This window comes from Canis aureus, chromosome 8 (assembly GCF_053574225.1).
Source record: "Canis aureus isolate CA01 chromosome 8, VMU_Caureus_v.1.0, whole genome shotgun sequence".
NCBI classification, from domain to species: domain Eukaryota; kingdom Metazoa; phylum Chordata; class Mammalia; order Carnivora; family Canidae; genus Canis; species Canis aureus.
Window position 1 is genome coordinate 63,054,071 of NC_135618.1, and position 24,439 is coordinate 63,078,509.

At 50.9% G+C, this 24,439-nt stretch overlaps 2 protein-coding genes across 5 annotated transcripts in view; both read left to right on the top strand.

Moving 5' to 3' along the window:
- Window positions 1-136: 136 nt before the first annotated feature.
- Window positions 137-22,790, top strand: EIF3B (eukaryotic translation initiation factor 3 subunit B). 2 transcript variants are annotated; one of them, XR_013385264.1, is made up of 20 exons: window positions 137-563; window positions 4,966-5,158; window positions 7,015-7,134; window positions 7,444-7,501; window positions 7,696-7,824; window positions 8,093-8,250; window positions 11,141-11,272; window positions 11,361-11,427; window positions 11,810-11,856; window positions 12,883-13,093; window positions 14,428-14,500; window positions 15,291-15,413; window positions 16,832-16,910; window positions 17,670-17,808; window positions 19,688-19,813; window positions 19,915-19,992; window positions 20,344-20,452; window positions 20,700-20,816; window positions 21,125-21,227; window positions 21,446-22,790. XR_013385264.1 is itself a non-coding variant. In XM_077907572.1 (19 exons), the coding sequence occupies exons 1-18, from the start codon at window positions 152-154 to the stop codon at window positions 20,801-20,803; spliced, it is 2,358 nt and encodes a 785-aa protein (XP_077763698.1). In that variant the 5' UTR covers window positions 137-151; the 3' UTR covers window positions 20,804-20,816; window positions 21,446-22,790. The 2 variants fall into 2 exon arrangements, 1 of the variants encoding a protein (XP_077763698.1); XM_077907572.1 differs by lacking the exon at window positions 21,125-21,227.
- A 1,003-nt stretch (window positions 22,791-23,793) lies between these two features.
- Window positions 23,794-24,439, top strand: part of LOC144319451 (kinesin-like protein KIF19) — a 45,057-nt gene continuing 44,411 nt past the window's right edge. Inside the window, exon 1 of one of the 3 annotated variants that reach the window (XM_077907573.1) lies at window positions 23,794-24,099. In XM_077907573.1, coding sequence (XP_077763699.1) covers window positions 24,013-24,099 — 87 coding nt within the window. In that variant the 5' untranslated portion in view covers window positions 23,794-24,012. The remainder of the gene's footprint in view (window positions 24,100-24,439) is intronic. The other 2 variants (XM_077907575.1, XM_077907574.1) reach the window with 2 other exon arrangements.

The following is a 24,439-nucleotide window of genomic DNA, read 5'->3' on the forward strand; positions in this document are numbered from 1 at the left end:
CGCCGGGAGCTTCGGGGCGTGGGCGCGCCCCCTCCGCGAGCCGCGTGGGCCGGCCCGCCGCACGCACATGGCCCGGCGGCAGGCGGCGCGCGGGGCGGCCTGGGAGAGTCGGAAGCGCGGCGCGGACGGGCGAGGAGGCAGCGGCGGGCCCATGCAGGACGCGGAGAACGTGGCGGCGCCCGAGGCGGCCGAGCAGCGGGCCGAGCCCGTGCAGCAGCAGCCGGCCGCTGAGCCGCCGCCGGGGGAGGAGCCGCCGCGGCCCCCGGGGCCCGGCGCGCAGGAGGCGGCGAGCGGCGAGGACGACGAGGCCGGGCCGGAGCCCGACGAGCCGGCCGAGCCCGCGGCCGCCGCGGAGGAGAGGGCGGCCTCCGCCCCGGGCGCGCCCTCGCCGCCGCCCGAGGAGCCCCCAGCCCCCGCCCCGGCTGCGGGCGAGGCCCCGGCGGAGCAGGCCGGGGACGCGGCGGCCGAGGCCCGGTCCGAGGGGGCGGGCGGGGAGGACGGCGGCGCGGACGAGCCCTCCTTCAGCGACCCCGAGGACTTCGTGGACGACGTGAGCGAGGAAGGTGAGGCGGCGCGGGGCTGGGGGCTGGGGGCTGGGGGCGGAGGGCGTCCCCGCGCCGCACTGGTTGTCCCGCCGTGGGGATGGCCTTCTGGGCGCGCCTGCGTCTCCTCGTCTGTTTTCTCCAAAACAAGGCGGGGGAGGGCGGGGAGGGCCGGCCACCTGGGAGCCCCCGCGAGCCCTGGGGCCAGGGACTGGAGGGCGAGCTGGAGCCGAGGCCAGTTCGGGGCGAGCAGAGCGGGGCCTCCACAAGCCGCACGGCCTCGGGTGGCAGCCTCGTCTGCAGGCCGGCGCCCAGGGGGACCCGCAGGCGATGCCGCGTGGACGCGCCGTGGGGTTGATGCGCTGCTGTCCCTTCCAACAGGTGCTGGCCGAGCCGGGGTCCTTGAGTCCGCTCCACGGAAGCCTCTGCTAGGGCCCCTCTCAGGCTGTGCGCACACCCCCATCCCGCTGTTGAAGTTGGTCCCCCCGGGATCCGGTGGCATTCCCTGTAGCTTGCTTTGCACTTTTTTTTTTTTTTTAAACCTTGATTCAGTTTACAAGTGTCCGTCCGCTTCTGGCCTGAGAGCTTTGTTCCCCTCAATGACTTCTGGTTAATCTCATTCGTTACTGTTTATGTTTTGTTTTTAGCCATTTGAACTCTTTCAAGCACAACAGCAGGTTCCTTTACGTAATAGTAAAATGGCAAGGATGCGACGTCAGTAACCTGGCTAAGGCTGTGCCAAGAAAAGAAGGTGTCATGTTAGGATACTCTCTTTTCTTTTTTTCTTTTTTTGAGATGTATCCGATAACCCTGAGACTGTCGCAATCAAAGAATGTCAAGTAAAACGAGAAAGAAAACTTAGGGAACTGACAGCATTGTTTTCTTTTAATTTAGACGTAGTATTAAAGAGCTACATGTTATTGTCACTGTTCCAAGAGACAGCATAGCTTGAACAGCAGGAAAGGCTGCAGAGCCAGGAGATCTTTGGGCCAATGGTCTAGCTGCAGTCCCCTTCCTGTGAGAAGATGTGCTGCTCCTGCTGGGGTAGGTCAGGGTAGGTGCCTAAGAATTTACTAGGATACAGTGTTGCTGGCACCCGCAGTCATTTTTACTACAGTTTTTCTTATATTTTAAAATCAAAGATTTCGGTTGAAAGTCCATTTTGAGCCCCTGAGTGTTTGCTCTGTAGTTTTGTTTGTTTGTTTGTTTTTAAGATTTTATTTATTTACTCAGAGACAGAGAGGCAGAGACACAGGCAGAGGGAGAAGCAGGCTCCAGGCAGAGAGCCTGATGTGGGACTCGATCCTGGACTCCAGGATCACGCCCCGGGCCGAAGGCAGGCGCTAAACCACTGAGCCACCGGGGCTGCCCCTATAGTTGTTTTTTTTTTTTTTTTTAAGAGCAATTGTTTGAGCATAAGTTTTCTGCCACATGAATTATTTCTAGAACTGGGCTGTGTGACAGTTGTCAGGACACTTATGTGGGCACAAGCCAGCCAGGCCAGGTGACCACCAGGAGGGTGTTGGGATCCTGTTGCTTTGGTCAGAGTGACCTGAGAGGCTCCTGGTCTTGGGGAACTAACACTGGGCACATGGCCAACTGGTTGGGGTCAGGATCCCAAGTATGTTTTGTGTTTAATGAGAACTGCCCTGCGGGGTCAGAGTGAGATGCAGAAGGTATGGGTGGGTTCTTTTTATTTTTTTTATTTTTTTATTTTTTATTTTTTTTATTTATGATAGTCAGAGAGAGAGAGGCAGAGACATAGGCAGAGGGAGAAGCAGGCTCCATGCACCGGGAGCCTGACGTGGGATTTGATCCCGGGTCTCCAGGATCGCGCCCTGGGCCAAAGGCAGGCACCAAACCGCTGCGCCACCCAGGGATCCCGGATGGGTTCTTTTGAAAGCAGACTGGGTCTCATGAAGAACCCTCTTGAGGTGCCAGCATACTCCAGTGAGATCATCCTGACTCCTAATTCTGAGACGCTATACTGTAACTCAGTTGCATTGTTCCCAAGGTCATCTGTTTAAATTTTCAGCTGCCTTTGATGCTCAGCCAGACAAGTACATGACAAAGGTTTTTTTTTTTTTTTTTTTTTTTTTTTAAGATTTTGTTATTTATTTGAGAGGGTGTGAGCAAGCAGGGAGAAGCAGATACAACCAACACCATACCACCCCCACCCCCACCCCCACCCCCACCTCCCTGTTGAGCAGGGAGCCCTATGCAGGTGGGATCCCAGGACCTTGAGATCATGACTTGAGCTGAAGGCAGATGCTTAAACGGCTCAGCCACCCGGGCACCCAAGATAAAGTTTTTATCTCAAGATATTTTCTTTTGGGCCCTATCAAGTATTATTTATCTTTACATTTGGCATTTAGTTTTGAGAATTGCTTCTTTGTTTCTCTCGGAGGCAGGTTGGGAATCCATTGGGCAGGAGTGACCAGATACACGGGCTGGTGACGATGAAGGATGTCTCTCTCCATTTTGCGGTTGCTGCTCTTACTCCCATACTGTACATGGGCACATTCTCATAAATGAGACACTTAAAGATTGTGAGAAGGAGTCCACAGTTTATATAAAAGCTGAGCTTATTATTGTAAACCTTGTAAATTCAGATCAGGCTAAACAGGCCATTTAATTGTATGTTAAGTGAACTTTAAAAACGACTCAAGGAGCTGACTCTAGCCTCAGTGGTGAAGATGTCTCTTATCGCTGTGACTCTAGTTAGAGCCTCTTCATTTTTTCTCTTTGCTCTCAATTTTAGACTCTTTGGAATTTGAGAGGCAATTGCTTTTTTTTTTTTTTTTTACAGTAATGCTTTTAATATTCATGAAAGTGTTGGAATTAATTAGATAGTTTGTAATAGCTTGCTTCTTGAAATTAAAAGACTTTTTTCAACTTTGAAAAATTTTTTTGACCTTTTTTGTATGGGAACTTTCCAGTACAAAAGTAGAGAAAGTACATATTAACTTAGAATGACATATAGGAAGGAATAGTTATGGGCACGTATCCTGGATAACATGTTGAAATTCTTGAATAGAATTCAGAACTTGGAGTAATAATTGAGTTCTAGGACATGCAGGTACACAAGTAAAAGCCACCACATTCCTCAGCTGTTTCTCCTTTGGGCTGTATGTACTGATGTAGCTTCATCTGTCAGTGGCTCTGACAGCATCTTTGATCGGTTTGAGCTCCTAATGCAGCCAGTGCTCTTTGTAACTTTATAGCTTTCTAGACTAGCAACTAATTAGGTTAAGGATTTGTGCAGAATTTATATTAAATGTTCTCTGGTAACTCATTTGACCTCTGAATGTCCGTCTCCAGCAGCAGGCCTGAGGTAGACAGCAGTAGGCAGCACCCAGGTGGCATTGAATCTTCTGGACAGACTGTACCATGTCCATTCTCACACCTGTGATCTGCTCCCCAAGAGCTGCTTTTCCTGGTCCTTCCACACTTGTTCTTTTCTTTCTCTTACCTAGCCATTCACCTTATGCAAATGAAGGAAATCTAAGATGTTTGCGTACTTAAGATGTTGAATACTGAAATTTTAATTTTTTTTTAAGATTTTATTTATTTATTCATGAGAGGCAGAGACATAGGCAGAGAGAAGCAGGCTCCATGCAGGGAGCCTGATGTAAGACTCTATCCCAGAAGTTCAGGACCATGTCTTGGGCGGAAGGCAGGCACTAAACCGCTGAGCCATTCAGGTATCCCTAAAATTTTAATTTTTAAAGTAGGTGATGTGAACAATACGTTTTTAGTTTGGGGTTTTGTTGTTGTTTAAGTTTTCAATTTTTGAATGTAGTTATGAAAATAGTGGTTAACATGTACTGCTTAATGTGTCTTGAGCACAGTCCTAAACATTTGTGGACTTACTATCTGAATGGCTGGTGCCTCTCCAGCATCCTGAGGCATCTCATGGAATCCCAGGGATCCCAGGTCCCTTTGCCATTTGCTCTCAGGAACCTGTGGATTCTCTAATCTCCTCTTCTTACTAGGCTGAGGCTATTTTACATAAAGAGTTGTTTGTTTTGTCTTAACCTGAATGGGAAGAAAGTGCCTGCTGGTGGGTTTGCATTCAGGGTGGGTCTGCATTCAGGGTGGGTCAGAAAGCCCCCACCCTGCTTTCCCTGAGAAAAGCTGTTCTCTTTGTTGGCATTCTGCATAAAAAGAAAAAATCATTTAAAATCTTCCATTATTTTCAGGAATGAATGGACATATTGATGGACAAAGGGAGCATGAAGAGTTAAAATCTTCCTAACTTTTTCAAGTTTAAATTTTGAGTCAGTTCAGGGTCATGATCTTTTGTTCATAGTGAAAGTGCTTATTCACTTTTTACTTCTTCGGAATTTCTTTAGCGTGCTAACCGTATTAATGTTTTGCTTGGACAAAAAAAAGTAATTTGTCAAATCTTTCACCTGTACAGAACTGCTGGGAGACATTCTCAAGGACCGGCCCCAGGAGGCCGACGGGATCGACTCGGTGATTGTAGTCGACAACGTTCCTCAGGTGGGACCCGACCGCCTGGAGAAGCTCAAAAATGTCATCCATAAGATCTTTTCCAAGTTTGGGAAAATCACAAATGATTTTTATCCAGAGGAGGATGGAAAGACAAAAGGGTGAGTGGTATTGGTCCCTGACACCCTTTGGTGGCAACCAGGTGGCACTGGGGTCCCTGTGGACACACACACACACACACACACACACGGTGCACCCTCACCTGGCACGTCTGCCTCTGTTCATTCTGCCTCCCTCAGCTGAGAGCTCCACAGGCAGGAGGAGATGTAGGTGATCCTGAATTTGGGTATTGTGAGTTGGCTGCTAAATTCTTAAGAAATCAGAGCTTAGAATTTAAATCTTCTGCCATCAGAGTAGTAACTGATACAAGATACATCCTGAATAAAGGGGACCAACAGATTGGAAGCTGACAAAATTTCAGGAAAATTTTACATATGGTATTTTATTGATTCTAAGATTCTTTTTCCTCCTCATTCATATCTCTGAAATGGGGATACTTCTTACAGTTTAGGTGAAAGCAGTGTGTCACTGCTTAATTAGCAACTTTTTTTCTACTGTTAACCTAAAATGGTGCAACTATTAAAAATGGTAGCATGAGGTACGAGTCCTAGAATTCACTTTTTAAATTTAATGTGAGGTTCTGTATTATAAAAGTGATTGTAGCTCCTTCATTTTCAGGGCTGTGCTATTCTGTTGTATAATCAGCAGTTCTGTCAGTTGACATTTAGCATTTTGCAGTTAGGGACAGTCTTGGACCCATCCCCTTTAGAAGAGGTGTGAGCCTTTCCTTGCTATACACTTGGAATGGAATTGGCTTGCTTAAAATGCCCATGTGTAGTCCAAGTAGACAATGTCAAATTATGTTTGGGTGATTCTCAGCCGTTTTCACTCAGCCCACAGAATGAGTTCTGTTTGCTGCTCTACAAGCTTGTCAGAATTCTCCATTAGAATTTCATGTGACACTGGCCTCAGAGTACAAGGCAGGAATGAGAAGATGATAAAACTTAGACTTTTTAAATTCAGATTTTGGAACTACCTCAGATTTAAAGAAATCTTTTTTTTTTTTTTTTTTTTTTTTTTAACTGCCAAATACAGGTTATGCTCCTTGCCTTTTCTATTTCAGAAACAATGTAGAAAGGATACATTGTAGGATACATTGTTATCCTGAAGGATAATCTCTTTTTGACCAGCAGTTGCTTGTATTGTATGTTTTGTTATGAAGCACTCACTGAAAGCCTTTAAAATTTTACTTTCCATGAGGAATTCATTTATTTATTTGGTGGGGAGGGGCAGAGGGAGGAGAAAGAGTCCCAAGCAGACTGTGCTGAGTGCGCAGAGCCCGACACAGAGCTTGATCTCATGATCCTGAGATCAGGACCTGAGCTGAAACAAAGATTGACACTTAACTCTGTCACCCAGGAGCCCCCATAATTTTGCTTTTATTCTTTTAAAGTTTGTAAAATTTATTTTTATTTGTAGCAAAGCAGAGTTTATTGAGCAATAGTAAGCTGATAATACAAGGCTTCTGAAGAATGAGGAGACCTGAGAGAGTTGCCCTTTATAATTTTGCTCTTAATGCACAATATTAGACTGTGCATGGTCTCAAGATTTTTAATAGCTTTATTTGAAATTTGCTGTATAATACAGTTGCTTAGTCTTAAAGTGTATAATCTCATAAATTTGACAGGTGTACATCTGTGAAACTGTTACATGGTAAACATTTTAATTAACTTGTGTAACTTGTGATTGTGGCCTGAAAGACTTTGGATCTTCTGTTAGGATTTCGTTTGTGTTTAGGGAAGCCCTGTGCTCTCGTGAGTTGACTCTTGGGGATGTGGTAGATGGGTCACTGGCCTTGATGGTGCTTACAGTAACGTGGACGGGTCTTGGTGTGTTGAGCATGGCCTGCCCAGTCTTAGAGTCTGAAGTTGTGCAAAATGGTCTTGTCTTGATTCAGGTATACATTCCTGGAATACGCATCTCCTGCCCACGCCTTGGATGCTGTGAAAAATGCTGATGGCTACAAGCTGGACAAGCAGCACACGTTCAGAGTCAACCTGTTCACAGACTTTGACAAGTAAGTTCTGGCCTGGTTATGATCCGGATCTTCACCGGACATGAGAGGCTTAGCACCTCTGGGGCGGTGTGGGGCGCCTTCCTGGTAGCCCTGTCCCCAGGCAAACCACTGTGGGAATGTTTTCCATCCCCTCCCCTGGCAATCCTGACCAGTAGCACCCTCACCACAAGGATCCCTCGCCCATTATTCCCACCACCACCCCAGTGGGCAAGGGGCCGCCCCACACTGCCTGTGGCTCAGAACTCCCAGTGTTGCTACCACCCCTTGTAGTTGTGCGCATGTTTCTCATTAGTGTTTCCTTTATTCTAGGTATATGACCATCAGTGATGAGTGGGATATTCCAGAGAAACAACCTTTCAAAGACTTGGTACGTTAATGGAGTCTATATGTGCTTGAAAGAAAGGCTAGGTAGCCCCGTGGCTTGCGGGGGTGAGCGCCTCAGGCATTGGCAGCTGCTGCCCTGAGTCGGTCAGGTCTCCAGGGGCATCAGGCAGGAATATGGCTTCTTGGGTGAACGGTGATGAGACATACTCTGTCCCTTGCCTTTGGTTCTTTTTCCAGGGGAATTTACGTTACTGGCTCGAAGAGGCAGAATGCAGAGATCAGTACAGTGTCATATTTGAGAGTGGGGACCGTACTTCAATATTCTGGAACGACGTGAAGGACCCTGTCTCTATCGAAGAGAGGGCGGTGGGTACTTGCTGCCATGTGGGGATTATTTACTCTGTGTTTCTGTAACTGGGAACCTGGGTACCAGGGCAGGGGAAGTGTCATGTCTTTCCTATCACATTTCTGAGAGCAACATTGTTCATTCTTTTGGCTTTGAAATAAGCCACGAGACGTGAAGAGGCTTTTTGTAATTTCCAGTTCGGAGTCTGAGGAGTCGGTTCTTTACAGAAGAAGTCTTTGTGCTGGCTTTTTGTGGTCCTGTTAACACCAGCTCTGACCTTTCCTGCAGAGATGGACAGAGACATACGTGCGCTGGTCTCCTAAGGGCACTTACCTGGCCACTTTCCATCAGCGAGGCATTGCTCTCTGGGGGGGAGAGAAATTCAAACAAATCCAGAGATTCAGCCACCAAGGGGTTCAGCTCATTGACTTCTCACCTTGTGAAAGGTAAGCGGTTAGGAAAGGCGGGCGGAGCCCATTCTCTTCCTTTGTGCTGGGCCCTGCACCTGATTGTAAACCTTATATCTTGCAGTAATTTCAAACTGAGTTGAAGGATTGCAGCAAGAGTAAAAGGAGCTCTTTACCAGTGTTCGTTGGTTAGCACATCATTGGGTGTGCTTTATTGTTTCTCCATGTAGACACACAGGATTTTCTCCTAAGCCATTGGGAGTGAGCAGAAGCATCATGTCCCCGTGTCTCCCACCCCTCACCCACCGTATGCATTTCTAGCGGCAGGGAATACCCTTAACCTGTCCCTGGTGCCGGTCAGACTTAAGGAGATTGAACATCGATCTACTACTTTTTACTTATGTGCTACCTTGCTCCCATATTTCCCTTGATCCAGTAATATCCTTTGTAAAACATCTGCTCCTTCAGTTCTAGATCTAGTCCAGGGTTGTGTATTGTGCCTATAATCTCATTGTGAGTGGCATTTCCTCATGTGTAATGGAGCAGAGGTTTGTGGGAGCAGGTGCAGACCAGGAGCTGGGAAGGAACATTCCCACGGCCAGGCAGTGTTTTTTGTCCTATCTACCTATGGCTTTAGTCCGAATGCCCTCCCCGACTGCTGCTTTGTGCCCCCTGCTCTGGGCTGTCGCTGAGCCTTCCCTGTCAGGTTCCCTCCTGTCCAGAGCAATTCAGCCTTCTGCACACGTTGTGAGTTCATCAGGAACTCAGGCCCTGGCCCTGGTATCTCTGGGCTCCTGAAACGTGGCTTACCTGTACCTGCTCTACTTTTGAGTTTCTTTTTTATGTATTTTTTTAAGGGTCTTTATTTATTTGAGAGAAAGAGTGAGCATGGGTTGGGGGGAGGGGCAGAGTGAAAAAGAAAAGCACACTACCTGCAGCAGGGAGCCCAATGTGGAGCTTGATCACAGGACCCTGAGATCATGACCTAGGCTGGAGGCAGACACTTAACCAACTGAGCCACCCAGGCACGCCTGCTTTTGAGTTTTTTGGTATAAAATTTTTCTGACACCTTAAAAATTAGGGGACTTTAGTAACTACATCCTAAATATCTTGCTCTGACGATTTTTTATTTTGCCATGTTTATTTCAAAACTATTCTGGGAGTTTTGCATATGTGACAAGTCTCTAGGAAGGTAGGCATCGCTGCAGGTGTGGGTGTGTATTCTGTGTGTTCTTTGCCCCCACTCAGCAGCCCTGACTGGCTCCCTCAGCATCGTCTAATGTCCACGTGCACTCTGGTTCCCCAACTGTCCCCTGGTCACTGTCATTTGTGGCTAGTTGTTCAAACCCAGATCTGCCAGTCACCCTTTGCTGCCTGCCCTTCCTGTGTTGTGTTTCATGGTGGCTTGTGAGGAAGATGGGCCCCAGGGGGTGTGCCCAATCCTTCCTCAGGGCATCACAGAACTGGTTCCCTCCCTCCTTGTGTTTTCCCATAAACCATAAGTTTTGGGCAGCCCGGGTGGCTCAGCGGTTTAGCGCCACCTTCAGCCCGGGGTCTGATCCTGGAGACCCGGGATCAAGTCCCATGTCAGGCTCCCTGCATGGAGCCTGCTTCTCCCTTTGCCTCTGCCTCTGTCTCTTCCTGTGTCTTTCATGAATAAATAAATAAAATCTTTAAAAAAAAAAGTGAGTTTTACATGATGGACGTTCAAGAGTTTTGGTAAAACTAAAGAACTTTTGATAGAAGTTTTGATAAAAAAAACTTTAGTTTTTCTGGCATGTGTTGTTCTTGGCGGACTCAAGAATTCACAAGCACTTGGCTCCCAATACTTGAGCTGCTCCCTGCAGCAGCTTGCTAGAACCAGATTCATGGGAGACTCCTGAGCTCTGGCTCAGATGGTGTGTGGGGAGGAGCCCCCGGTCTGGCAGGCATTGGTCCACCTGTATCCCAGATGTATGTCTGTGGCTGTAACTCGTGTGTATAGAGCTCTGTCCACTGAAGGGCCGCACCTGGACCGTCTTCCTCATTGTCGCATCCCTGGGATTCTACAAGGTGCCTCACACGGGAAACATTGCGTTGGGAGCAAGTGCGTGCTTTGGTCCTACAATTAGTGTGAAAAGTTTATTTTTCAGTTAATTATCAAATCGAGGCGTTTCCATGAAGAAACCGTAGTTCAGCATGTTTATCTCACTTCTATGTAGGTGTTCGGGGTAGGTCCGTATAGGGAGCTTCCTAAAACTTGTGCAGGGAGGTGATACAGGCCTTATCGTTAGGATGAGAAAAGGAACAGGAGGCCCCCGTGGGCACCCGGACAAGGCCATTCGCTGTTTTTTCTCCTGGAGTTTGTTTCTACCTTTCCTGCCTCCTGTTCTGAGAGAGCACCTGGTTTAGGTGGTGGCATTGTGTGTAAGCAACGTGAACGTGTGCCCTGGGTGTAGACAAGCTAGTGTCAGGTAACTGAGAAGCCTGAGACACAGAAGTTGTGCTGGATGTATGTGGGGTTTTGAAACACATGTAGCTGTTCTGTTTCTTTTCTTATCCTAAGTAAAGGTTGATGAAAATCAAGTAGAATTTGTATGCCATGCCTTTTAGAGCTCATAAACAGACTTCGGTTTGGAATCTGTTGGGTCTTTTGTGGTCCTGATTTTGTGGAGAAACACTTTAAGGGGGCCCTTGGAGTGACTGTGTGCCTTGGGGATGGTCTGTTCTGTGGTTGGAGCGGGTTCTAGTGGGAGAGCATTGCCCGGCAGCTGGGATTTGGAGACAGAGGCGGCTGCTTATTCAGGCAGCCTTACCAGGGCCTTTTGCTGTCCAGAGCGGAGGCATGGTGGGTGCAGGTGCTGCTCACCTTATTTGCACCCGGTGGGACACTTGGGGAAGAGAAGTGGGGCAGTGGACAGGATTGTAGACAGCATCTTTTTTATTACAGATACCTGGTGACATTCAGCCCCCTGATGGGCACTCAGGATGACCCTCAGGCCATCATCATTTGGGACATCTTGACCGGGCAGAAGAAGAGGGGTTTTCACTGCGAGAGCTCAGCCCATTGGCCTATCTTTAAGTGAGTAAACAAACAAGCGACAGCCCATGGTGCGCCTGTCACAGCCTTTTCTTTCCATGACAGTGCCTGGCACTTTTCTTCTCTTCAGGTGGAGCCATGATGGTAAATTTTTTGCCAGAATGACCCTCGACACTCTTAGCATCTATGAAACTCCTGTAAGTGACATGGTTTCCTGAGTGGTGGCCTGGCCTGGTGGGAGCTGCGGGAGACGCAGTGCTTCCCTTGTTTCATGGGCGAAGGGAAGAGAAGAGAAGAGCAGCTTTCTGTGTGCAGCACGAGAGAAGCTCAGCTCCCCTCTCCCGTGGCTGCTCCCTGGGTTCTGTCCTCCAAAGTGCCCCCCACTTGTGCTGCCGGCGGTCTGGGATAGGGGGAGACGGGTGTTCTGCTGCCATGGATGAGTTGTTTCCTTGCTGTGTGCCCCTGCTAGGTTTACTTGGTGGGCTCATTCCAGAGTTGCCTCTTTCCCTTTTGTGAAAATTCACATGTGTTATGGAGATGGCATGATTTAACTCAGTTGTAACCCTTGTTTTTCTGTAGTCTATGGGCCTTTTGGACAAGAAAAGCTTGAAGATCTCTGGCATAAAGTAAGTGAATGTTCTTATAGGTGGGCAGTAGGTACTAGTGCTCCCTCCCTTAGTGCTTTGCTCTTAGTCCACTGAAGCAAACGCCATACAGATGCTTTGGCCTCAGGAGTGGCACTGTAGCCACGGGCCTGCTTGTTGGGCTCCGTGACTTTGCCGGCCTCATGGCCCACAGTTGCCCATCCTGCATGTAGGTCCTTGGTGAAGCCACAGGCTTTTGGCTCTGCCTTGTTTCCTGTTCTTGCCTTGGGACCTGAGCCATGGCTGCTGTCCTTGGGGAGGGCGAGGCAGGGGGTAGGCATGGGGGAGGAGGAAGGTCTCCCCTTAGAGGAAAGGTTTCATGTATACTCTGCTGGCCATGGGGTGGTGTGATGGCCCAAGGCAGGCACACTTGCTTACGTGAACACTGAGGATGGCTTGTCTGCAGAGAAGTGCCAGTAGTGCAGGGACACCAGTGGTTCTGACTCCTTTTGTGTTGATGTTTTTTGGTACGATGGTGGTTTTTGATACAAACTAAAGCAGGACTTGGCTCTCAGTCAGCGTCACAGTAGAGGTAGTTGTTGCATGTGTGAGCTCATGGATGGTCCACGAGGGCACCTAGCTTCTAGGCAGCTGCATGGCAGAGGGCAGTGTCCTCCTACTTCCAGATCCTCTCACACCCCCGAGCTGTGGTTTTCCCTTAGTGCCATAGTGAGTGCCAGGCATCCATTGGAGTCCAGCAGCCTCAGTTCAGTCTGTTCACCCCACAGCTGCCCAGTGTGGAGGCTGGGAGCCTGGTAGGGCTTCAGGGGTGTTTGCCCCGGGGCAGTGGGGAGCCCCACTGTCTCTCTTCGCTGGCAGAGTGGGCATACTGATGCCCTGGGTGGTGGGGGTCCAGATGGGCAGAGCTCTCCAGGAAGGCTGGCTGTTGCCGTGTGGTGGCAAAGCGCCAGCACAGAGCTTGTTTCCAGCCGATGAGCTTGTTCCTTGCTGTGCTTTCTGTCAGCATCTCAGTCAGTCCTTGCTAACACTATTTCCTTTGTTCTGCAGGGACTTCTCTTGGTCTCCTGGTGGTAACATCATAGCTTTTTGGGTGCCTGAGGACAAAGATATCCCGGCCAGGGTGACCCTGATGCAGCTCCCTACTAGACAAGAAATCAGGGTTAGGAATTTGTTCAATGTCGTGGACTGCAAGCTACATTGGCAGAAAAATGGAGATTACTTGTGTGTTAAAGTGGATAGGACTCCCAAGGGAACCCAGGTGAGTGGATGCCACTCCTTCCAGCTCCATGCTGGTCTCCTGCTTGAAAAGTGTTAACGGATTAATTGTTTGAGTTTCTGGGTCACCTGGAGACCGGCTGGTTACCGAAGGCAGTTAGCTGGCCTGTCCTACCTGGAGCTCTTGTCACCTTTAGGTCACAAGGGGTGGGTCACCTGTCCACATGGGTTTATGATACTTTCACTGACCTGAGCGGCCCTCTGCACAATCTTCATTCTAGAGCGTTTTTATCACCCGAAAAGAGAAACTTTTCTCCACACCCATCAGCTCCCCAGCACTACACTCCCCTTGGCTCCTGACACCCACTACTCTGCCTTCTTTCTGTGTGGGTTTGTCTGGGAGATTTGGTGGGAATGTAGGCATAGTGTGTGGCTTTTGGTGGCTGGCTTCCCTCACTGAGCACATTTTCGGGCTCATCCAGGCTATGGCAGGTGTCTGCACCTCATTCCACATCAGGGCTGAGCAGCACTCTACTGGGTGGCTGCCCCAGCCTGGGTGTAGTCGCTTGTGGGTGGACCTGCATGTCATTTTCACCTTTTGGCTGTCTGAGATGATGCAGCATCCTGGTTTCTTTTTTTTTTTCTTTTTTTTTTTTTTAAGATTTTATTTATTCGTGAGAGTGACTGAGTGGCAGAGACCCAGGCAGAGGGAGAAGCAGGCTCCCCACAAGGAGCCTGATGTGGGACTTGATCCCAGACCCCAGCATCACATCTTGAGCCAAAGGCAGATGCTCAACCGCTGAGCTACCCAGGTGTCCCGAATCTTGGTTTTTATTAAACACCAGTGTTTGGAAGAGCCACTGCAGGGCATCTGCTGTTTTGAAATTATTTCTCCCCTATCTTGCTCTCGAGGGCACCACGGTTTAGTTTTTTCTTTTTTTAAAGATTTTATTTATTTATTCATAAGATAGGCAGAGGGAGAAGCAGGCTTCTTATAGGGAGCCCAATGTGGGACTTGATCTCCAGACCCCGGGATCACACCCTGAGCCAAAGGCAGATGCTCAGCCACTGAGCCACCTAGGCATCTTGAGGGCACCAGTTTTGTAGACAAGCTGCAGGGCAGAGCCCTGAGCCTCTCTGTTAGGAATGTGGCGGGCAGGCTGGAAGGGGACCCTGCAAGGACTGCACCTGTGGGTGTCTCTGGTGGTGCAGGGTGCTTGCTTGATCCTGCTGGGTTGATTTCCATCACGTAGATATGTTTGCACATCTTTACCAGCCACGTAAATGTTTTTCATGCTATTATATTGTTTTCATGGGACAGTTCCTTCATGCTTTCAGTTTCCACCATTTCATTCCCTCATTTTCTCTCCTGAACAGGGCGTTGTTACAAATTTTGAAATTTTCCGAATGAGGGAAAAACAGGTACCAGTCGACGTGGTGGAAATGAAAGGCAAGTCCCATGGGGTCCCTCGTGGTTGGTGGTCCTGGGGTGCAGCTGGGGCGCTCTGTACTCCTGCCTGAGCCGGTGGCTGTGGCCCTGACCATGTGTGCCATCTGCCTCCCAGGCCTAAACACCCCCCTCTTGGTTCAAGTTTCCCTCTGGCCCTTTTGGCCGCCATGTGACATGGCCCATACCCCCTTCATACCCTCACCCGATCTGCCTTGCAGAGGAGCAGTGGTCCTGGCCAGTTTCCCCCTAAGATCATGTGCGGGGAATGGGTTTTCAGGACGCTTTCAGTGGCCAGCCACAGAAGGGCTTTTCCTGTGACAAGTTCTCGGTTGACGAGAGCTTTATTCTGGGTCTCTGAAAACTGATAGGGTGCTGTGCTGCCACTTCTAGGTGGGAAGTGGAGTCTGTGTCATTGGTTGTGTTTTGTGTTTTAGTTGTGTATTCTGTTTTGCAAGGGAGAGGAGGACAATGGGGAGGGGGAGAAGAGACTGAGCGACGGTCAAGCCTGGCCACCTATCCTGCTAGCTGCTGGGGGGCTGAGGAGCCCTATACTGAGCACAGTGGCGAGCACCAACAAGCGGGGCACCCTGCAGCTGTGTTCCTGTTGGGCCCGGGTGGTCTCACGCAAGTCCTGCACCTTTGTTCCTAGGCCCACTGTGTTGTTTTAATGAATTTAAGAATTTGGGGCGTTCCTCTGGTTGAGTAGTGAAGGCTGTGCAGGAATGTTTGATCAGGGACAATAGTTAACTTTGTTAAACAACCAAACAGGCTTACTCTCTGGTGATTACAGAAACCATCATAGCCTTCGCCTGGGAGCCGAACGGGAGTAAGTTTGCCGTGTTGCATGGGGAGGCTCCTCGGATATCCGTTTCCTTCTACCACGTGAAGAACAACGGGAAGATTGAGCTTATCAGTAAGTAGCCTCACCCTGTTGAGGGGCGCACAAGACAACGGATGGATAGGGCCTCAGGACAGCCAAGAGGGCCCCTGAGCTCTGGCTTTCCTCATGGTGGCCACCCCGGCAGTGATCTTGGGGAGCTGCTGCTGGGCCCTTCACAGGGGGTTTCTGAGAGGAGGCACTTGCCCTCTTGCAGCCACAGTTATTGTCTCTGGGCTGGGGACCCCATGTCCCCACTGTGCTCTGCTCTGCCTGCAAGGGGGGCTCCTCTTGTTCCTTGGCCTCCCCTAGCGGGGCAGGGCTTGTGAGCACTGACCTCCTGCCCACAGTGGCTCTTCCGGGGCATCCTGGGTCCTTCCCACAGAGCTCAGCGTGAAATAGGTCCTCACTGAGCCGTAGCATTTCTGTCATGTGGGGACTGAGGTGATGGACACGGTTGTGCCACCTTGGGCCCTTTGTGCATGGCTTCCTTGTGGGAAGGATGGTAAGTGTGTCCCTGTACCTGACAGCTTGGGTGCTGAGCTTATCCTGAGGGAATGCCAGGAGCTCAACGGTGTTTGTGGGAGACAGGCTGGCTGTCACAAAACTGCAGTATCCATTCCCTGTGACTTAAGAGGAAAGAGGGGCCATAACAGGCCACCATACTGGTCTCTGATTAGAAAGCGGTTTTGTAAATGGTGTAGAAGTGCCTTCCACCCCTGATTGCTCTGTGTCATCCGCCTTGAAGGGATGACCACATGTGTCCTGCTAACACGTCTGTGGTGATTCACGGACATATTAAGAATTTTCTCCTTCAATGTAGTCTCAGAATCCTGCCTGCCAATTGTGCCACTTTTCCACAGCTCTCTGTCCCCCTCGGCCCATCCACGGATCCTCTGCAGGCCCACATCAGGCTGGGGGGTTTACTTTGTATCCTCAAGTGGAGACCTGTGGACTTAAGCCTAAGCGTTAAGTGTCCACTCTCCAGGGGGGCTCCTCAGGGTCCTCGTAGGACAGAGGGAGAGATGGTTTTCAAACGTTTAGGACTCCAAAGTTTGAAAAAGGTGTTTGAGTCACTGGAAGAATAGATCTTGGGGTTTTGGGTCTCATGTCTCTGTACTTGGTCGGGGTTGTGGGTGACTCGCCCTCACATAGAGATCTCGTGACTGTTTACAGTGATTTCTGTCGAGCTTCCCTGGGAAACAGATGGTTTTGAACGTGAAATGTTGCTATAAATGGTAGCATAGTTTAAAAGAATTTCCTGCTCTCTCTCATTTTTCTTGAAGCGTAGTTCACAACTTAACATGTACTCAGACCATGGGTTTTCCACAGTCGTTTTCACAGGCAGCAGGTGGGTCTGGCGCACGCATGTAGACACGCACAGGGCAGAGTCTTGGCCGCACCCCGGCTTCAGCACTTTATAAAGACTTAACGGACATTCTCTTTGTTTTCAGAAATGTTTGATAAGCAGCAGGCAAATACCATCTTCTGGAGCCCCCAGGGACAGTTTGTCGTGTTGGCTGGCCTAAGGAGGTGGGTTTCTGCTGCCTGGTGCCATCTGCTCATTGTCAGCAACGCTCTTTGGGCCACTGCGCAGGCCCTGACTGGGGCCCCGCGAGTCATGGAGGTTCCTCCACACTGAGTGTTCTTGCATGGAAGGACCGACACAGGTGTTTTTTTGGATGGGAGTTTAGGCCAAAACCAGGTCAACGTAAGCCGTCCTTTGCAAGTGTTTTCAGTCTGTGCCCTGAAGACGTGTGAATGTTGTGGTTTCCTCATGGTTGAGCAAGACCTTTTTCTGGAGGGCAGTGACTCTGGTTCTCTTGTGGGAAGGCTGTTTAAGCAGATGGCTATGAGCCAGTCTCTGTGCAGTGTGACCATGAGTTGTGGCAGTGCTAACCCTCCTGTGCTCCTTGCTCTCCTGCCATCTCAGCAGCGTGTGGGGTATGAAGATCCTGTGTCTGCCTGTGTGTTAACAGAACACGCAATGGTTCGCTTTCCTGACTTTATGGGTGATGCTTACTGTGTTTTAGAGGTTTGGCCTCAGGTAATTGCAATGAAAACTACTCCACACACTCATGGTTCTACCACGTATCCTTTCCATGTCTCCATTCCCAACAATCTTAGGAGAGAGAGGGGTCCTGGATCACTTCCTCCTTAATGATGAGTTAGCAGGCAAGGAATGCCCGAGGCTCCCAAGCCCACCCTAGAGCCTTGAAGTAGCAGGATACCATGATGGTGTGTGCATAGATGGGGTTCTTTGTGCATGCTGACCATGCTCTGTCTCCCCAGTATGAATGGTGCCTTGGCTTTTGTTGACACCTCGGACTGTACAGTCATGAACATTGCAGAGCACTACATGGCCTCTGACGTGGAGTGGGACCCTACTGGACGCTACGTTGTCACCTCTGTGTCCTGGTGGAGCCATAAGGTATGGGGTCCTGTGTAGCCTGGGTGCAGTGTGAGACTTGGCTGTGATAGGCCTGGTGTCACCTCTTCTCCTGGGTCTCCTTGGGGTGGGCACTGCTGGTGATCTGTTAGTTCTTTGCTGCCCTGCCCAGCTGCTTCAAAAAGCCCTTGAGGGGGTTCCTTGGGTGGCACAGCAGTTTAGCACCACCTTCAGCCCAGGGGTGAAGTGATCCTGATCCTGATCCTGATCCTGGATCCTGGAGTCCTGGGATCGACTCCCACGTCAGGCTCCCCACATGGAGCCTGCTTCTCCCTCTGCCTGTGTCTCTGCCTCTCTCTCTCTCTCTCTGTCTTTCTCATAAATAAAATATTAGAAAGCCCTTCAGCAGCGCACGTGAGACAGCCAGTTCTTCATGACTTGGTTGGCATTACTTGGTATCTCTTTACTAAGTCGGAGCATGTCTTAGGCCAACGGCAGCCTGTGCCCAGGCCCCTTTCCTCTGTGCCGGGGCCTGGGACCTCTTCATGGTATAGTTTCTCCCCCACCCACCATTGAGCACTCACTCCCTCACTGGCCTCTCTGGCTTGGATGGAGGCAGAAGGAGGATGTGCTTTGCCATCCACACTCTTTATTTCATCCTCATGAAGGTTGCGATTTGGACCCCCTTTATCAGGTGCCCGGCTCAGTAGACTCTCTGTGGCTCCCTCCGCTTGTGTGGCCTGACCATACATGGCCTCTGTATATCTCTTCTGCTTGGAATGTAGTTCCTGTGCGCATGGTGCTTCTGCCACGGGACGCCACTCAGCCTGCCCACTCTGGATTTTCCCAGTACTTATTACCCCTTCCTTTCTTGTTTTTGCTGCCAGGGCACAGCATTGTGTGGCCAGGGGCCTTTTCTGTGGCTCTGCCTGGCATGTGGTCCTTGTTAGTTGGCTTTGCTGGGTGACTGAGCAGCACATAGCCACCAGAGGAGGGCCACTACCTTCAGGGCTCCTGAAAGGCTGTGAACACCTGTGTGTATATGTTTCTTTAATCTCAAATGTCCGTATCTGAAAAACTTAAGAATTGCCATGTTCTATAAGCGTGAGAGCGTGTGTACAAAGCCCGTTCTGTGTGTGCATGTGCTGGTGTGTCTGCAGCGGTGCTCCCTTGCCCACTGCTCTGCCAGTCCTCTTTTACGTTTAGTGACTGTTTCTCGCTGATCAAGATCCTGAGCTGATCCTGAACCAGCTTGTGCACCCGAGAGCTCAAGCTTGGGCAGTTCTGTGTAAGGACGTAGGAATGTAGAGCAGCTCAGGCTCAGCAAACCCCACTGAACACAGCATCTTGAATGATCTGTATGTTGGCAATAGCACACTGATTGTTCCTGAGCATGTCTGCACGTGTTTGGGTGCTGCCTGTTGCTGAAATCTCTTAGAATGTTGAGCTCTTGTCAGATGCCACACACTCCTACTAAAGTGCTGGTCTGCAACAGGATCACACCAGCATGTAAATTCAGATCCTGCTTCTTTGGGAAAGTGTCACCATGGAAAAGATGTCAGTTGAGCTAAACGGTGTGTTACATGGCATAGTTAGTGTATATTCTGGCTTGAGCTCCCGGTTGCAGGCCAGTAAAGAGCCCGTGCTATGGGAGCCCGTCCTTGCTGCTATTTGCACGGTGCACGGTGTCTTCCTGTTGGGTTTAAGGACTACATTCCCCCTGCTGCATGCAGGCTTGGGAAGCAGATATTTGTGTTTAGGTCTCTTCCAGATACCTACAGCACTGTCAGGTGTTGGCCCTCAGACTACCGGGAGGAGATGCTTGTTTTGGTTGGTGCTGTGAGGGTACAGGTGCCTGGAGCCTTGCATCTTGCCATGACTCAGGGCACTGAGCAGTGCTTGCGCCTCTGCCCTCTTGCAGGTGGACAACGCTTACTGGCTGTGGACTTTCCAAGGACGCCTCCTGCAGAAGAACAACAAGGACCGCTTTTGCCAGCTCCTGTGGAGACCTCGGCCCCCCACGCTCCTGAGCCAGGATCAGATAAAGGTCTAGGGTCCCTTGGGGTCAAGGGAATGTGGAACTTCTCATTTGTGGTTCTTGCTTTGAATGTTTAAATTCTGGGTGGCTCATCTTTGTTTTTGTTTCAGCAAATTAAAAAGGATCTGAAGAAATACTCCAAGATCTTTGAACAGAAGGATCGTCTGAGCCAATCCAAAGCCTCAAAGGTTAGCCTCCTCCCACGACTGAGGGAAGGGCCAGCATCAGGCCTGAGGGGATGGCAGTGTCTGCGTGGGGGTTGGTCATCTGCTGCAGGTGCTTGCTGTGTTGCTGCCGTGCACACAGACTAGTGGGACCCTACTGCACCTCTGGGTGTCTGGCCATCCAGATGCGGGAGGGATTGGTCCTGAGTTGAGGGGATGGAAGAGAGCACGTCCTTCCAGTCCTGACCTGAAAGCCTCTGTGAATAGAGGGGTCCTCACGGCAGCCATTGCAGCAGGGATTACTGTTGGCCATGGCCCTCCCCGTGGTGGAGAGGGGCCTGTCATCCCCATGACTTTCCCCAACTCCGTGCTCAGGAACTGGTGGAGAGGAGACGCACCATGATGGAAGATTTCCGAAAATACCGGAAAATGGCCCAGGAGCTCTACATGGAGCAGAAGAGTGAACGTCTGGAATTGCGAGGAGGTAACTGTTAGCTGAGGATGTGCATATTAGAATACGTCTCTGTGAAAATGTGTTTCTCCCCTGTTATGTGAGTTTTCCAGTTAAGTGTCATAAAGACCCTTAAATTGTCAGAGCACAGAGTTTCCCATGGTTGCAGGTTCACGCCCACGGGGCACCTTACTGTGATCACTCTGGGCTCTCAGCTGACGAGGGTGGGTGGGTGTGCATGTGTGTGCACACACCCCATTACCTCCTCCCCTACTTGCAGGCGTGGACACCGACGAGCTGGACAGCAACGTGGAGGACTGGGAAGAGGAGACCATCGAGTTCTTCGTCACTGAGGAGATCATCCCCCTGGGAAATCAGGAGTGACCTAAGCACAGGGGTAAGGCCTCTTCAGACAGGGATGAGCAGTACCCTAGTGGGTATTCTCTCTCCCCTGTTGTGTTGTCCCTTGAGTGAGGAAACCCCCAGATTCATGGCATTGGGGTCCATATGACCCTTGTGTGGGAGTCACAGAGGGTCCGGTGCACACCCAGGCTGTCAGAGCTGGAGCTTTTCTCCGAAAGTAGCAAAGCACCTAGCAAGTGGGGTTTGAGTGTGGCTAAGACACAGGGCTGGGGGGAGGACGGAGGCTGGCTGCGAACCATCTCTGGGCATTTGGCTGTGAGAGGGCCTTGGTGTGCCCAGCAGAGACGAGAGCCTTCAGAAGCCAGTCCGGCAAGGCTGGGCACTCACACTTCTCAGTAAGCGCTCGAGGAGGACCCAGAGCCATCGTGCCCAGGGCGGCCAGCGGGTGAGCATGACAGCTCCTCAGATAAACTATCTGCTGTTGAGGCTGCTCCCCCGGGGCGTCTGCTCCTATTCACCTTGGGCATCAGGTTGAAGCAGAGCTTGGGGTTTTCTTTTGCCTTCTGAGATGGTCTGGGGGCATCATCGGCGGTCGTTGTTGCTAACATGCCTCCTGTTGTCAAGGCATGGAGCAGAGACTGAACACTTGCTTCCTTTTTGCAGTGTCCCCACGTCTTGTGCTGGAACCAGGTTGTCCTGCGAGAAGCCTGCACAATGCCTGAATTCTCACCTGTGCTTTTTCTTGCTCTAGACTGTGCTCCCGGACTCCCCCATCTTCCACACATTACTGTGCCTTTAACCCCTGGTCTCCACCGCAGGGGAGGATGGAAGGCACTACTTTACATTTTTTCTTGTTTGGGGTTTTTAAAATCACGCCACCAGTGTTTGTTACTCACACTCTCGTGCACTGCCACAGTGGCCCCTCGGCCTCCTGAGGTGCACAGCCGAGCCGTCTCCCCTCAAGGACTTGTCTGTCCCGTGTGCGTGGGCCAGTGTGGCTGTGTCCAGGACGCAACAGGGAGGCAGCACTCCACAGTGTCCTGGTGCCATTCAGGTTGTGCCAGGTTCTCTCAACGGGCTGAGTGTGGAAATAAAAGCAAACCTGTATGAAAACACTGTCTTTCTCCTCTCTTTAAACGTAGATAGCGGCCTTGAATCTGGTGCCTGTAGTCCCTGCCCTGACCATGGCGGCCCTCAGGGCTCAGCACACCCGCCTGCTGCTTGCCCACGAGGCTGACCTGGTAAGGAGGGAGGCCTCCAGCCTTGCGTAAGGTCATGCATTTTCAGCTGAGCACAGTCCCATCAGTGCAAAAAAAAAAAATACTCTGTTTTTGTTTTCCATGCTCTTTTCACCTGGTGAGAAAAATCCCTCTAGACTTTTTCTTGGAGTCCTACACGTTTAAAGTCTATGAGAATTGTCACTTTAGCCACTGTCACGTGGTCCTCTGAATATTTAACTTTATTCTGAAAAGAGGGTTGAACGAGTCAATGTAACCTGAACCTCTGCTTCCCATTGGTGCCTCATGAAGTTTCTGCTGCTCCACTTCTGTCTCCGGGAGCCTGACTCTTCGTCTGGGAAGCAGCAGAGCATAGGACGGGCACACCACATTTACCAGCCAGGGCTCGCATGAGCCTGAAGTGTTGTGGGATTGGAGGGGCCTGGCAGTCCCTGCCCCATAGGGCTGTGCTGGAGGAGCAGGCAGGCGGTCTGCTGTGGCCTGGGCCCGGCCATGAGGCACACTTGGCACTCCAGCCCCTGTTCAGTCATTGCTGTCCTGATGCCCCATTGGTGTGTGGGGTCCACTGTGTGTGTGTGTGTGTGTGCTCATGTCCTTTAAACCTCATCGTGCCAAGACCTAGGTTTTACATTTGATGGTAAGAGGAGGGTACAGGCTTTGGTCATTCTCACACATTTTTAACAGAGTTTTCAAAAAATTTACTTTTGATTGTTTTAAACTTGCTAGTTGTAATTGTTTTACATAATTTGTTAATAAAAGGATTTCTGAAATGCTTGTGCTTGTTCTGTTCTGTAGAAATGAATTTCCTGGGCAGAGAGATGGCCTGACCCATCTTGCGGGGCTGGGCTGGGGTGGCCCCTGCACTCTGGCTCCTCTGGCTGGGGCATTGGGGTGGGCACAGTTCCCGGCTCCCTGTGTGGGCCTGCCATCCTGGTCCTGTCTCTAGAGGCTGGCAGGACTTGTAGGTGTTTGCTCTTGTGTGGAAAGCAGATCCTTGGGCTCCTTTGGCGGCCTCCTGTGAGTCAGCCCAGAGCCTTTGTGGAAGGGTGATATGGACATTAGGTGGGAGGATCTCGTCTGTCCCCTTGCCTCAGTGATGGAGTGGGGACGTCATATAGAGCTAGCATTGACCTGATGTCCATAAGAGCACAGGAGCAGGCTGGGACAGCCATGGCGACTTGGAGGGAGTCACCTGAGCTCAGGCCTGGTGCCTGCCTCTGGACTGGCCTCTGTGGGCCTTCTAGCTCAAGGCTGCAATCTCCCAAGTTGGAATTCTTGGGTTTGAACTTACCGTATTGTCAGACTGACCACCATGTCTTTAATCAAATGTAGGAGCAGCGTGTGCACTGTTCTGGCTCTCCTAAGGCAGGCACGCTGCTTCATGACCTGGCGGGGGCGGCCTGTGTTGTGGGTCCCGGTGTTGCGGCTTCCCTGTCCATGCACACAGCTGATGGTTGATGCCACTCCAGCCCAGAGTGTGGTGCAGATTGGCAGCCAGCCTGGGAAAGGCAGTTAAAAAGCACGTCCTCAACAGAAAACCAGAAGGTCACTTCAAGGTTACTGTAGAAGGACAAGCATTCATAGTTGAAATTAATTTTGTTAAATGTTGGCTGGTGGTATTGGCCCCCCTTTTGTGGAAATGCTCCAGGGCTGAGCCTTGTGGCTCTGAGGCTCACCTGTAGACCAGGTGAAGCAATCTAGGAACCCTGGGGTTGCCAAGGCAATAGGTGAGGGCATAGATGTGAAGGCTGGGCTACCTCTGGAGCCCGACCCCATGTGCACAGCATGCAGCTGTCCTGTGTCCACCAGAGCCCGGGCCACCCAGCTGCTTGGGGCCTCCCGAGCCACGTGTGCAGTCCCACGTGTGCAGATAGTTGAGGACTGGCTGGGCTCCTGGGGCCTGCTGACGTCACCAAGGCAGGGCAGGCAGGGGAGGGAGGCCGACTGCGTGCACACTGATCGCCTTGTCTGCTAGGAGAGCAGGAGCGCATCATGCCCTCTGGCCTCACCACCGGCCCTTCCCTGGGCCGGGGCAGCCCAGCCATGAGAGAGATGGAGCCCAAGGACCAGCAACTCATGGTGAGCATCCTCCCTTATATCCCCTGAGGGCCCTGCGGCCGTGGGTTCCTGATGCACCTCCTGCTGGCCCACTGCCTCAGGTTCCTGCTTGGCACAGGTTAGGTCTCAGGGCTGCTGGTCCCTGTCGGGGGCCCTGCCTCTGCTCCCTCTCTGCCTCCTCACCCCCTACCCCATGATCTCACTCCCCAGCAGCCTCTAGACCCCGGAGGCTGTAAAACCCATCTGCTGGGCGCCTTGGAACTTCAGCCCACTTGGTGGTGGGCGAGTTGAGGCCCCAGGCTTGCTCTGTACCCATTGGCTGGTTACAGAAAGACCCCTGTTGTAAAGCAGGGGGTCCCTG

Bases quoted from the DNA above. Each gene is read 5' to 3' on its own strand.
- EIF3B (XM_077907572.1), top strand. From the start codon at position 152: ATGCAGGACGCGGAGAACGTGGCGGCGCCCGAGGCGGCCGAGCAGCGG. The intron at 13,094-14,427 runs GTGAGTGGATGC...TCTCCTGAACAG, and splicing joins GGACTCCCAAGGGAACCCAG to GGCGTTGTTACAAATTTTGA. The intron at 15,414-16,831 runs GTAAGTAGCCTC...CTTTGTTTTCAG, and splicing joins CGGGAAGATTGAGCTTATCA to AAATGTTTGATAAGCAGCAG.